The 15,132-nt window shown below is 30.5% G+C and overlaps 3 protein-coding genes across 33 annotated transcripts in view; 2 read left to right on the forward strand and 1 right to left on the reverse strand.

The window, feature by feature from the left end:
- LOC127729918 (uncharacterized) overlaps positions 1 to 14,012 on the reverse strand; it is a 91,636-nt gene extending 77,624 nt beyond the window's left edge. For 19 of the 30 annotated variants that reach the window (XM_052237873.1, XM_052237867.1, XM_052237874.1 and 16 more), the window contains exon 1: positions 13,852 to 14,012. In XM_052237873.1, the coding sequence (XP_052093833.1) occupies positions 13,852 to 13,857 (6 nt within the window). In that variant the 5' untranslated portion in view covers positions 13,858 to 14,012. Of the gene's footprint in view, positions 1 to 11,331; positions 11,376 to 13,851 lie in introns of those variants that run through there. The other 11 variants (XM_052237865.1, XM_052237886.1, XM_052237882.1 and 8 more) reach the window with 3 other exon arrangements.
- The window catches only part of LOC127729914 (INO80 complex subunit D-like), a 325,825-nt gene that overhangs the window by 298,335 nt on the left and 12,358 nt on the right, over positions 1 to 15,132 (forward strand). The gene's annotated exons all lie outside the window — the stretch shown is intronic.
- The window catches only part of LOC127729916 (tetratricopeptide repeat protein 21B-like), a 61,688-nt gene continuing 60,828 nt past the window's right edge, over positions 14,273 to 15,132 (forward strand). The window contains exon 1 of the mRNA XM_052237853.1: positions 14,273 to 14,379. Within this exon, the coding sequence (XP_052093813.1) occupies positions 14,353 to 14,379 (27 nt within the window). The 5' untranslated portion in view covers positions 14,273 to 14,352. The remainder of the gene's footprint in view (positions 14,380 to 15,132) is intronic.

Genomic DNA, 15,132 nt, shown 5'->3' on the forward strand with positions numbered 1-15,132 from the left:
ACACAAAACAATACTGAATAATACATTAGAAATACTTGAGAGAATATCCGAACAATTAATTCTAAACTCGCCATCAGACACGAGATAGCACATAAATCTATTGAATGAATTTTTTATGATATGGCCTTAGGAGTCAAACCCATGTTAATTGTTAATAATTAATAAGTCGTTTACTTAGAAAAGATCTAATCTTTCTTAAGTATACATAATCGTCATGACAACAATAAGGGACAGGCTAATACCATGAAACCATGAAGGAGTTGTTAACTTCTGATCTTATAATTAGTGGAACAGTACCTAATGTAGATTAACAAATGGGAGGTAACTCGGAAACCAAATGTTTTTAATTCTACACATATTATATATTATCATGAAAAATTAAAGTATTACAAGAAATGATTAAGGAAATCTGTGGGAGCTAAAAGTGTAAGGTACAGACAGGCTTGTAACGTTAGATAGCTCATAAATGACAAGTACATTTTTTCACAGATTTTTTACATTGTTTAAGCACAATTTCATCTATCTTCTTACCAAACTTTTTATTGAGAAGGGTCAACATGCAATCTTCAACAATATGACAATCTCTAAATCATGCCAAGTAAAAAATAATTGTGAACAAATTTAACGGATACTATCAAAGATCTTCCAACAAGACCAAAAACCCAATTTTAATGAAAACAAATTCTTTACATAAAGCCATGATGAGATAATATGCAAGTATTCCATAAGATTTCAAAGACTGAAATAACCATTATATATATATACAATATATGCACATTGTCGGCAGGACGAAAAGCGAGGCTTGCCGAGCTTTTCTCCTGTTTCGTAGCGAGTACAAATAAATTTTATATTTGCCGACAATGTACATATATTGTTTTTATCCTGAAATTTACACCCAAAACTTGAAACTTTGGTTGCTAAAATATAAATCATTGTTTCTAATTTTTTAAAGAAATCGACATAGTTAAATGCGGACCGCGAAGAGGACATGAACTGGTACACAAAAAGAAATATTCACATTACAGCTTGCTCAACATGGAAGTGGGGTAACAGGAGACTTTATATGTACAAGTACAAATAAAGCAAAAATTTATTTGTGTACCTGTTATTTGTACAATAGTTACTGTAAATTCAGAAATTATTGTGTGCATTTATATTATTGCGATTTTTGAAAAATTAACAAAAATGCGAGTTTAACTATTGCGAATTTTGGAAAAGCTACATACAGATATATGCATCAGATATCAGAATGCGAGTTTTTATTATTGTGATACTCAAGTAGTCGCGTAATTCCCATTAATAAAAACCTCGCAATAATTTCTGAATTTACAGTAGCTGATTGCAGGATAAATAGAATTATCTGATGTTATTCACTATCAACTTCAAGTGACAAATTTCTATGCAAAATTACGTAGTTTTATTTTCATTCAGATATTTCTAGGCAACATTACATTTACATGATTACATTCTCATTTAGTCAAATGCAAATATGTGTTAAGATCCAACGGAAATTGATCGTCTAGTAAATGTATAATTATTGTAACAGAAGAAGCAAGAGTTCCACTTCATTTCTCCAACAAAACACTTCAATTAGTCAACTTAAGTGGTAAGAATCCAGGTGTATCGATAATAAAGTAAAATTGATTTTTTTTCCAAATTACTGGTGGTAAAAGACTAATGTAATTAAACCGAAATTGTTAAGAACTAAATTATATAAATGCGCTGTTCACCACCATTCATCAATAGATTCGTCAAGGTTTATTAAATTAAGAGAAATTTGCGTAATGGGTTAACTATATCGATACATTATGATTTTTTTATTAGGTGAGTGGCAGATTGCCAAATTATTAGTAAATATCAATGGGAAAATAAACCATATACAGTGTGGAATTTTTAATTTTTATACAGGTATAAGGACCTTGACACTTATCAATTATTTTTTCTAGAAAATCATGAAATAAAATTTCTGCTTTAAAATTGACAAATAAAAAAGCAATTCTGACACATGAAGAGCCTGAGAGGTAAAGAACAGTGAGATATAGCAGAAACAAATTGCTAAATATATATATGTGATGTTTTTTGTTTTTTGTATATTTTTCTTTTCTTGAGTCAAATTGAGGGATGGGTTGCTGTTGCTAATGTCATACATATATGTATGTGGTGCAAACAAGAATTGGGAAACAAGGGCAACACATAGCTGAGTATAAAGTCATAATCACACACAATTTGAATGACTGTTTTTCCATGATGATATCTCAATTGATTATTGAAACAAAGATAAGAATGGTCACAAAATCCTGCAAAATCTGAATACCTGTTTTCCAAAAAAGTGTCGAGAGCTTGACCTTTGACTTGTGAAAAAATAAATAATTTTCATCTTCTTTTCATGAAGAACGGTTACATTATGTTTGTTGAAAATTGGATTGGCAACAGCTAGTGTGCCTACAAGGCTTACATTTTTGGTCATACAACCATACTCTTCAGTAACTTCATTGTTTGGGGATGATATATTTTACAAGTTCTTACTGAAGTGCATTTATAGAATAAAAAGTAAAATCACAAAAATACTGAACTCCGAGGACCATATAACTGACCAATAATATAATATTCAATGAGTGACCGAACCAAATATTTATTATGAATGGGCGTGATTTAAGTATTAGTGTTGTTCAGTCACAAGATAACTTTAAAAGAATAAAATTGATAAATACAAAACTTTTCAATGTTTCAAAATTTTGTTTACTTATGACTGGCAAATGAATAGGATGGAACTAGTCTGGTCATTTCAATGAGGAATATCATTTGTGATGTGCTTATGACCCTAGTAACCTTTAGAGCCTTTTTACAGTTATATTACATGTATTTACAAAGACAGCTTGTTTATTTTTTATCAGGTAATCAATAGTAATTCCTATAATTCCATAAAAGGGAATAGCTACAATTCAATGATTTTTTTCCTAGATGTACATGTATTGCAATTTTTTGTTTCAAATTCAGTCGAAACTAAACATCATTGAGATGAGAGCCATCTCTGTGGGCCCCGCTGTGAATAACGTGTGGTAAAAACTTTGTATCTTTACAATAGGACATGGGGTTGTCATCTGAAACCAAAGTTTTTGACCTTGACCTTTGACCGAGGAAGTTGTACATACATTATGACACACCCTCTAGTGTTGGTTAATATACATGTCAAGTATAAATTTTGAAATCATAACGGTTCTCAAGATATAGAGCGGACATGATCTTTACCATAGGACATGGGTTTGTCATCTGAAACCAAAGTTTTTGACCTTGACCTTTGACCTAGGAAGTTGTACATACATTATGACACACCCTCTGGTGTTGGTTAATATACATGTCAAGTATAAACTTTGAAATCATAAAGGTTCTTAAGATATAGAGCGGACACGATTTTTACCATAGGACATGGGGGTTGTCAACTGAAACCAAAGTTTTTGACCTTGACCTTTGACCTAGGAAGTTGTACAAACATTATGACACACCCTCTGGTGTTGGTTAATATACATGTCAAGTATGAAGTATGAAATCGTAACGGTTCTCTAGATATAGAGCGGACACAATTTGTTACGGACGGACGGACAGACGGAGGGACAGACAGATCACTATAGGGCAATCTTAGGATTAGTCAAATTATTTTTTAACAACCTTATTCATATATAATTAAAACATGTATGATATATCATGATTAAATCTTAAGGGAAACATTTACTCCAATTATTGGAAATTTAAATAGCTATATAGTTATCGAAAAGGAAAATAAGAGTGGTTGCTAATATTGAATTTCACAACAAACAAAGACTTTAAATGCCTCCGTAAATCGTTCTTCCAAGGTTTGTCAATCAAGCTGAAAACATAATTCCTTTAGTTAACAATAGGAAATAATTCTATAAAGTATCTCAACGAGGAATGTCAATATTTTGTTCTAAAATTATACATGGTTTTAAGGCATTAACCTATATCATCTCAAAATTAAACATTTCACAATTGGTTGATAAGCCGAGAAGTCTATTTATTCTGTTGTTAGCATCAAGTGCTTCTCCTATGCTCAAACCATTCACTATAAACCCAAGTCTACTGGAAGAAGCAGAAAATAGAGAATATAGTTCATAAGACACCATGCCCTGACATTTATATCACTTTACTTTACTACAAGTTAAGTTAACCACAAAATCTGGGTCCAAACCCTCATTTGGCATATGTTACAAAAAGTTCACATCATAATGAATACATATGTACAAAGTTTCCACTTATGACCACAACTTCACTGAAAACTAGCTTAAACTTACCTAAGTCTACCTAAGTGTTTCCAAACGCAGGAGATCAGTTTGCTCCTCTATATTTGACTAAGAGACCAGAAAAAAAAAAAAAATACAATTGTAGGTGGAGCACAAAAATCTTAACAAGGAACAATTAGAAATTACAATGTAAGACCCTCCAAATTATGATTATATTAAAGGGTTAAAATTACTAATAATTTGTATTTGAGACAATTTTTCCCAAAATATCACTGAATTACAAGGACATCAGAATAGGAAACAAGAAGTAAAACTTATTCTCTAAAAAAGAACTTGCTTCTAAAGAATAAACTGTTAACACAGAGATATGTCTCGCCTATTTGTTATTTTGATAATGCAAATGTTGAAATTAAAATAGCAATACTTTAACATGTAAGTTATGCAAATATTCAAAGTCAATGAACCATGACTGAAGGTACAGGGCTAAACAATCTCCATGGAAATGAGATGTGCCAATGCTAATACAACTGCAAACCAAATACCATTGACTTTTCATAAGTCGTTCCCTTTAAACAAACCTAAACACAAACATTAACTTGTAAACTATGTAAAAGTTTCAAAGTCAATGAACCATAATTAGGGGGTGGGGTTATATAATCTCCATGGAAATGAAACTTGCAAATGCAAATACATTTGCATACCGAATATCATTGACTTAACATTAGTGGTTCGTCTTGAACTGACCTAATCACAAACCAATACATGTAAACTAAGCAAAAGTTTCAAAGTCAATAGACCATGACTGAGGGGTTAGGACCAAATATTCTCAATGGAAATGAAATGTGCTAATGCTTATACAACTGCATACCAATCATCATTGACCTACCACCAACAGTTACCCTTAAACAGACCTAATCACAAACTAATACATGAAAACTAAGCAAAAGTTTCAAAGTCAATAGACCATGAATGAGGGGGCAGGGCCAAAAAATCTCCATGGAAATGAGATATGCCAATGCTTATACAACTGCATACCAAATATCATTGACCTACCACTAGTGGTTCCCCATAAACTGACCTAATCACAAACCAATACATGTAAACTAAGCAAAGTTTCAAAGTCAACAGACCTTGACTGAATGGGCAGGGCTAAATAATTTTCATGGAAATGAGATGTGCTATTGTTAATACAACTGCATACCAAATATCATTGACCTATCACTAGTGGTTCCCCATAAACTGACCTAATCACAAACCAATACATGTAAACTAAGCAAAGTTTCAAAGTCAATAGACCTTGACTGAGCGGGCAGGGCTAAATAATTTTCATGGAAATGAGATGTGCCAATGTTAATACAACTGCATACCAAATATCATTGACCTATCACTAGTGGTTCCCCATAAACTGACCTAATCACAAACTAATACATGTAAACTAAGCAAAGTTTCAAAGTCAATAGACCTTGACTGAGGAGGTGGGGCCAAATAATCTCCATGGTAATGAGATGTGCCAATGCTAATACAAATGCATACCAAATATTATTGACCTACCACTAGTGGTTCACCATGAACTAGACCTAATCACAAACTAACACATTGTTGACGCCACCGCCGCCGTCGCCGCCGCTGGAAACAGCATACCTATGTCTCGCTTTTTGACTCCGTCAAGACGAGACAAAAACTATGTGCCAAAGGCAAATATTTTGAAAAACTTTCATGAAAAAAGCCTCAATATGACATAGCCCTTTGATCCCTTTGTTCTAGGTGTCAAAATTTTCAAGAGAGAAAAGAAGACTTTAGTCAAAGTGTAAAATCATACTGTAGCATTGTCAGTATCATGTTTATTATGTTTTATTTGGAATCTCATAATATCCGACATCTACAGCTAGACTTTGGAATATGTGTCATGTGACATGACTGTCATTACATCCTAACACAACTAGAATAGATACTATCCCATATTACAAATTAATTATTAAACATTATAAAGGAACATTTCACTTTTTAATTACATACATGTATTAACTGTTTAGATATATTCAATACAAACAATTTAAATGGAAATTTAAACAGTTTTCCAGGTTTCTGAATAAGGATAGAGCATGGAGAGGAATAGCTATAAACAGCTTGAAAATTTAAAAATAAAGGGAAACTGTTCTGTGGATTCAAGAACTGTCTGATAAAAACCTGTTGTTAATGAAATTATGTATTGCTTTTTTAAAGGGAGTGAAAGGAGATATGGGGTACACAACAATTGGACAGCAACCCAAAAGACATCTAGAGAGAAACATAGTCTTAAGACAGACATCTACACAATGTCATAGTCTTCAACTTAAGACAGACATCTACACAATGTCAAACTCCCTAGACTTTTCTTAATTTTGTTTTGATTTTTTAATTGGAAGAGGCCAGTTGGAACTTTATGGATGCATCCTTTGTATCATGTGGATACACCATTGCAAATAAATGTCTTATAAATTACATACATGTGTATTGAATGTCATACATTATCTTAAAATCACACCCAAGTAATATGTATACTGGTAACCTATCAAAATGTCATCAATATCCAGTTTGTACCATTATTAGTGAGAAATATGATTTCAAATTACTTGTTGAAAATGACAAAATATATAATATAAAAATATAATGAACCACCCCTTTAACATGTTTCAATATCCTTTAACGATTTATAACAAAGTTAAAATGTACCAGTATCAACAAAACACATCAACTGTCAATTTAAATTACGTTTTATCGAGCTGATCTGATCGGTAAATCCTTAACTTTTTGATTGATTTCTCCAACCTCTTTATTTTACCTACAGGAAGAAATAATAGTCGGGAAATTGCCAATCATTAATCTCAGGTGGAGGGGATGTCCTAAGGTTACTCATAATGAATTCTGAACTAAGAGATTGAAAATTATATTTTGTGTTTTGATTTTAAATATTCTAAGTAAAAAAATCATAAATTCATTTATTAAAATTTGCAAAACCATCTTAAAGTGTAAATGTAATTTTATTTAAACTTCGCTTTTAAAAATCTCCTGAGGTGAAAAAAGATCTTGAAAAAATTAACGTGAAACAAGGTGTCAAAACCATTTTTTTCTAATCTTTCTTTTCAACAAAATACAATTCTCCACAAACATTTCAAAAGCTCTGTACAAATAATAAATTGTATCAAATTCAATTCACAAAAGTAATAGAAAAGATATCACTCTTCATACCAAGTATGCAACACTTTTTTTACTATTTACACAACAATTTCATTTGACAGGAAATACGTAAAAATTCGAGACATTGACCAAAAACAATATATCATTTCAGCTATATTTTAAGATTATGTTGTTAAACAAATATATCAAGTACAATTCAGAGGGATTTTTCTTAAAGAGATCCTGGATCAAAAGTAGAGTGCAAATTGGATAAGAAAATTTTATTATCAATTCAAACAAGGTTTAAATAAGTAAAAATAAATAGGACAAACAAAAAGAAAATTTAACTGGAAAATGAAACTAACACCCTATAACTTTAGTACATTTGAAGCATTTTTTTGGATATCACTTCATCAGGAACTCTCTCTAGGGGCCTCGGTGGCCGAGTGGTCTAAGTAGTTACTTCTGTAATCACTAGCCAGTCAACACTGAGGTTGTGAATTCGAACACCGCTTATGCGGTGCACTTGACTCCAATCTTAATTGACTAGGATTGTCAGTTTTCCTATCGAGGGTCGGTGGTTTTCTCCTGGCACTCCGGCTTCCTCCACCAAAAAAAATTGCTGCCACGAAATAGCCCAAAAGCGGTGCTTAAAAGTGGCGTTAAAACACCAAAAATCAAAATCAAATCATCAGGAACTCTCAAAACAAAAAACAGATAGCTAGGGATGTATAAATAGAAAATTAGAGGCTCTAAAGAGCTTATGTAGCTCATCTGAGTCTGTGTGCATCTCCCACAATGGCCACTCTGCAACAATATAGAGTAGAATATAATTCATGACAAAATTCTCGTTTTTGTTGTTTACAGTTTCTCACTACTATAGTTTTTTTTCCAAAAATGCAAAAATAAAAAAAATCATCATTTAAGGGCAATAACTCCTATAAGGAGTGGACTTAAATTTCAGCTTTGAGACTTATTTGTAGATCTTGTCTTGCTGATCATTTTTGTGTTGAAGTTTCTGTTCACTCTTCTATCACATGACTATAGTTTTTGCCCAAAATGCAAAAAAAATGAGTAAAAATTCCTAATTTAAGAATTGAAGGACTCCTATATAGAGTTGATGATTTTGGCCATGTTGACTGAAAATAGATCCGGTCTTGATAATCCTTTTGGCTATTTTAAGTTTCTCTATATTCATTATATCTTAAAAGTTTTGGATTGTATCAATTCAACAATTTTTAAATGAAATAGAGATATAAAGAATTTGCATTTGACTTTTTTAACCTCTAAGCAATATAAACTAAACTGTGCTTTCTTTCTTTTTTTGTTGTTGCTGATTTATTTCTTCTATTAGACATAATTTGTTTATTGGTAGAAAATATCACAGGACTATTTATTTAATAGGGCAAACAAAATAAACATGTAGCAATTATTTAAGCTATACATAGACCAAATATTTTAATGTGTTACCTCTTCAAATAATGTAAAATTTATGCCCCGCAAGATTATACAGCAAGCAATTTTAAACACCTATAATTTTGTGAAGTTCTTAGATCTTTCTTGGCAATACACAAAAATTTGTAAATTTATTGGAAATTTAAATCTTTATTACTTTGAGTGTCTAGTTACAAGTGTTTTTATTTTGTTGTGAATTCATTGTGGACATAGAGTTGATATATAAGAAGAAAGTCGTCCATTGGAACTCTTTCTTTGTTTAAATATCTAATATGAGAGGAGGATAGTTTAAATATCTAAAAAATAAATTACATTTTAAGCCTAACATATATGTAGAAATCTCTCTATCTATCTTCCTGTCTAGGAGTGGACTCATTTTGAGTGTAGTTACTCCAGCAAAATGTTCAAGACTATGGACAAATGTAAAAACTAAAGGAAAAGGCTCTGTAAAATTGGCACCAATTCCTCTATAAAATTATCAATAAGTTTGCAATTTGGTAGCCTCAATCATGCACTAAGTACTGTAAATTCAGAAATTATTGCGAGGTTTTTATTATTGCGAACAATGCGACAGAGTTGTAAACGCAATAATTTAAACTCGCATTTTGAAATATTTTAAATGAATTAAACAGGATTTTTCTCAAAATCGTAAAAAATAAAATCGCATTTAAGTCTAAAATGACAAAATCGGAATAATAAATGCACGCAATAATTTCTGAACTTACAGTAACATTTATGGTCTTGATAAGAGAAAACATTAATGTAAAGGCCATTTTGTCATATGAGATACAGATGATTTATCACCAGGCATTGCTAATTATGTGTTTTGGCATTACCTACTTTAATTGATTCATGATTCATAATCAAAACATATTTTTTTCCAATTTATTGACATGATTATGGGCATTAAATATAAATAAGAAGATGTGGTATGAGTGCCAATGAGAAAACTATCCATCCAAGTCACAATGTGTAAAAAGTAAACAATTATAGGTCAAAGTATATATTGAAAAGTTTTTTGTACATGTACCTGGCTCTGATAGCCAAAGATAATTTAATCCTGCAGTCTCTAATCTAAAAGTTCTGATTCAACCTAGGTTATCTCTTTGTTATTTGTATTTAAATACTAAGCATGTGACAATACAACAGAGACTTAAAAAAAAAACTAAATTATTTACTCTTATCGTAATACTGTTAAAACAGAGTCCTCTTCAAAATGAAATGAACACAGCAAGTGTTTGAAACAGACACTATCTATGTAAAGATAACAAGGATAACAGACACAAAATATTAAGTACCGGTAGCTAAGGAAATATTTATATTCAGAAGAAAATATTTTTTAGTATAGTTTGTCAAGAAAAAAAAACAACAGAGCCTTTCCATAACAAAACTCTAATAAGTTCCATGCACGTTACATTTTGTAGACAATTTTTTTTCTTCTTCCAAGTCTTTAGTACAATATAAGCTTGAGGGGAGTTGATACAGTTTCAGGGAAATAACTGTTAATGTGACAATGACATTCAATGTAATAAAGAATAATAGTACTGTAGTTAAGAGTTGCAATTGCTATTGGCAATGTAATAGTCCCAAATGCAGTTTTAATGGTATTTGCAACAGTCAAATTCCAATTGATGGCACAAAGTCTTCAACTACAGTACTGTTATTTCTATTCTAATGCATTACAAAAAGAAATTGTACATAAGAGCTTGTAAAAACGTATAAATTTAAGATTAAAAAAAATTCTGCTAAATTTCCTGAATGATTTGGCACATAAACATCATGGCAAAACATGATATCATAAAGGGAAAACTTTCAAACCGAGGTTATCATGGTTATTTTGTTATTTGTATGATTCAGATTTAGATTAATTCACAATAAAACAAAGTTTTTGAGGTAGTTTTATGTTTTATTTTCGATCCTATTGTATTAATCGAACATTTATGACTTCTAGCAATTCAAAATAGCTTGCCAAGAAATGTCAATTGTTGAATTGACAGTTATTTTTAGTCAATGAAAAAAGTTGTTACATAAAGATAGCATTGGAATTATTGAACAAATATGATGTTATGCCGGAGATTGAGAAAACATATTTTTACACCTAAAACTAAGTCCAAGAAGCTCAAATCTAATGTTTAGACTTTTCCTTACATTAGAGTATCAATAACTTAAAATCACACCAAAACTTTGTATAAAAATCTGCACCAAGTTTAATCAATTTTTATTTCTATCAAATAATGCATGAACATTTAATTTGCAAATCTATCAAAAACAGAAAAAAATAAGAAAGCTCCTTTAAAACTATATTGATTTTGAGCTATGTCAAACAAAGCTAACTAAACAGTAAAATTCTTAATATTAATCCATGCTTTAGTTATAGGAATTATAGAATAACATAGCAAAAAGTTCTATTGATTTATAGATAATTTGAAAAACAAAAAAAAACAAATAATAATTTCCACAGTACCTTCTTCCATTCCAAGAATAAACGATTTCACCTATTTGATTCAAATTCTCAATATTTGTTATTAAAAACTAGATTTAAAAATATGATTCCAAGTCAGAAAAGTCAAGAAATTTAATACATCAATAATCAAATATTTAAAAGGAAATGTGTTGTTGGATGCAACTTTAAAAAACCATATCTAGTAAACATGCAACATGCTAATGTATCCCTGCAACATAGCTACCCAGGGAGATATACCACCTAAGAAATTATGCCAAGTGTATTATATTACTGGCAATAGTATCAGAGTTAAATCTACCAAGTTGACCGATTATCTATGTGTCATTTATAAAAGGTCTTAGTTAAGATATCAAAATTTGAACATAGTTTAGATCGTAATTTGTTTCCAATTTAATGGTTTAACATGTGATTTAAATTTAGATATTGTTATACAGATATACATTGACGTGTTAAAGTGCTACCGACACAAACAACAATCGTTTTGGTACTATGGAAATTCATTTACAAAGTTCCGGAATACAAAAATCTCTATATCCTAGCAATTTTTCTCCGTTTGTCTTTAAGTACCATTACAGACTAAGAGTATATATTTCAATGGTGTTCAAAATTCTGTTTTATAATAAAAATGACCAATTTAATAGAGCCAATAAAGCAGATGGCATTACTAAGATTACCCAGTCCCACTCATTTAGAATATTTTGATAGACTGATGATGAACAGTGTCAAAATAGAAGATCCTAGTAGAATATAGACTGAAATCTCGAACACATGCCATTAAGGGGAAAACATTGATAGAAAAAAATTTGGCTTAGGCCATGCAAAAATGATTGTTGGTTTCCCCTAACCCTGCCGGGTCAGTTTTTACACTCCGGGTCAATCCTTTTTTCTTTTCTTTTTTTTGGGCAGAGGAAAAAAAAAGAGTTGCTCTGGTATCTTTTGACAATTTTCAATGATGCTTTTATTTAAAATTGTCTGATAATCATTTAAAAGTGTGTCAACATTATGACAATTATCATTCCTTTAGTTTATATAGCTTATACCACAAGATAGAATGTAAAACAAGAATTAACAAAAAACATTCTCTGTTTTGTAAAACCGATTTTTCACAAAAAAACAACATAAAATAAAAGTTTTTCCTGCCTGCCGGGCCTTGATAATATTCACATGTTAGGGGAAACCAACATTCATTTTTCCATGGCCTTATCAAGATGTGAAAAACATAAGATTTTTGACAGGATTGTATCTAATTTATCTTTTTTACTGACCATTCAGCACTTCTGGTATACATAAGATGAGCTCTACAGAGTCAAAAAGCATCTTAATTGTATGTACATGTACAACTACTGGTATTTCAATTATTTCTTTAAACAAAAATATGTGTTAGTTACAATAATGTAACCATTAAATTGATTTATTCTTACAAATAAAAAATCAAGTACTTCCTGTAATATACTAGACTGTGCATATAATGTCTTATATGTCTCTGATATAATATAATTCTTTTAGAATTCAATCATGTTAATATGGCAGGCAAAGGTGATTTCTTTTAAATTCTGAAATAATTTCTAAATGGGTCAAAGTGGAATTAAATTTAAACTAAAGTAAAGTAATTGTTTAAAATCCCAAAACTTAATTACTATCATAATTTTAAGAATGTTTAGTGGTTGGTAAAATTTCAAATTGAATAATAATTATGAGTTGCAGTACCCACATTACTTTCATGATCTATAAATAATCTCAACATTTTATTCAATTTCTAAATTTTTATCCAAATCATTTAAAAACATTTTCACTACTTGAAGTAATTTAAGACCTTGTATTTGATATCGTTTGTGGAAAGCAATTAGTTGCATTTCCAAATAGTTTCTTCAAAAATGAATTACACATGACTGTAATTATAAGTATAGGTAAATCTAAAAAAAAAAAGTAATAAAAGCATTTAGATTACAGTTTTAGGTTATAATAATATGTAAGTTAAAAATCTCATAGATGACAGATTAATTAAAGTAAAAGAAAAAATAGAACTTTTATACATTTTTCGGCATAACTCATGATCAATCATTTAAAATTAACAACAGAGTTAACATTGTAGAGGAAAAAATAATTCCAAGCTGGCATAAACCTTCGCTTGAGAAGTTCCCTTTCACAACACTGAGGAATTGGATATCAAATTTCATTTAATGACAATTGACAAACTTAAATAAAAGGCACCTAAATAAAAATAAATAAAATAAATATCAAATTTCATTTAATGAAAATTGACAAACTTAAATAAAAGGCACCTAAATAAAAATAAATAAAATAATTTGGCTAACCTAAAATATTCATAAAAATAATATGCAGTAAAATTATATCTTGAAATCAATTTATTTTATAAATATATGTAAAAAAAATATACAATTTGAGTGAAATTGACTGCTAAACTACATGACACCACTGTTACTGCACACAGTTGATAAAAAAATGCTCATGTGTACAACCTTTTGCACTTAAAAAAATGCAGGAAAAACCAAAACTTACTGTCATGATGAAGAGTTAGGGGTCCACGGTTTGGATCTAATTCGACGGACATTTTCCTACCTTAATACCTCACATTTAACTCAGGTAGGAGTTTAAATATACCCAAATATATATTTAAAGTTCGCCGCATGCGTTTGTTGAAGTAATTGTCATGGTGCGAAAATAAAAGGTCACCGGATACGAACCCGTAAGTTCTTGATGTTTTAAAAGAACTAATAAAAGATATTCATTTCCATATTATAGAAATTTTATTGTCATATGCAACTTTATATTTTAATAAAATAATATTAAGCATGATTTTGATTTGTCAAATTGAAAATAAAGGTAAATTTTTTAATGGAAATCGATTCTATAATTTTTATTACAGTTCTCTCGATTTCGTTGACCCCGGAAGAAAAACTTATGCGGCATGCATGCGCATTCAAAAATTCCAATTGGCACAACTATTCGAAGAAAACTTCCATATTCACACCAAAACTCATTACATTAGAAGCTGCAAACATGACGGACATAGATCCTGTGATAATTGTATGTCTAGAAACGTTCACATATTGGCCCAGTAATATATATGTTGTTCTTTTAAGTATAAGATGTATCCTGGAAATAACAATAACAATCCAGTTATTTCACCTCCCCCTTTTCTAACAGACATAGTTATTGTCAGAATACAAATGTTGTCGTTATAATTTTCAGAATGGTTGGCTATGGAGAGGCAATTGAGAAAGGAAAAATTAATGTTTGCAATAGCACAGCAGCATGATCTTATATTCTCCTCATCTCTTAACAGTCTCATGGTCCTTGTGATTTTTCAATATTTGTATAGTTTATAACATTTAAAAATCATTTATGTTCAAGAGCAATTCTACTGTAAATCCAGGAAAACTAATGACACAAGTATATTATTTTGACACTTTGCACACTATAGTCTGTTCATAAAAAAATATCTGAAGGACAATAAGATTGCTTTTGAGACGTTAATATAAATTGGCCACACAACCTAGGCCAAAGGTCTTGTCATCCACACAACCAGTTCAGACATGGGTCGTTTTGGCCACAGTCAATTTCGTCTAAAAACATAAATATGCATTACATGGATGACAGACATGACAGAAGTTTGTTTTTGAAAAGATTATTCAACAAAAGTCATTTTATTGCCATAAGGTGTGCATCTGCTGTGATACATGAGGACACAATACTTTCTTACGTTACACTTAGTTTAGACAATAATGATGTTTCCTTTTGGCTTGTGGTTTTGATTAACATGCACATGTATCAGTTAAA

The sequence above is a fragment of the Mytilus californianus genome, unplaced genomic scaffold (assembly GCF_021869535.1).
Source record: "Mytilus californianus isolate M0D057914Y unplaced genomic scaffold, xbMytCali1.0.p SCAF_2, whole genome shotgun sequence".
In the NCBI taxonomy this organism is placed as follows: domain Eukaryota; kingdom Metazoa; phylum Mollusca; class Bivalvia; order Mytilida; family Mytilidae; genus Mytilus; species Mytilus californianus.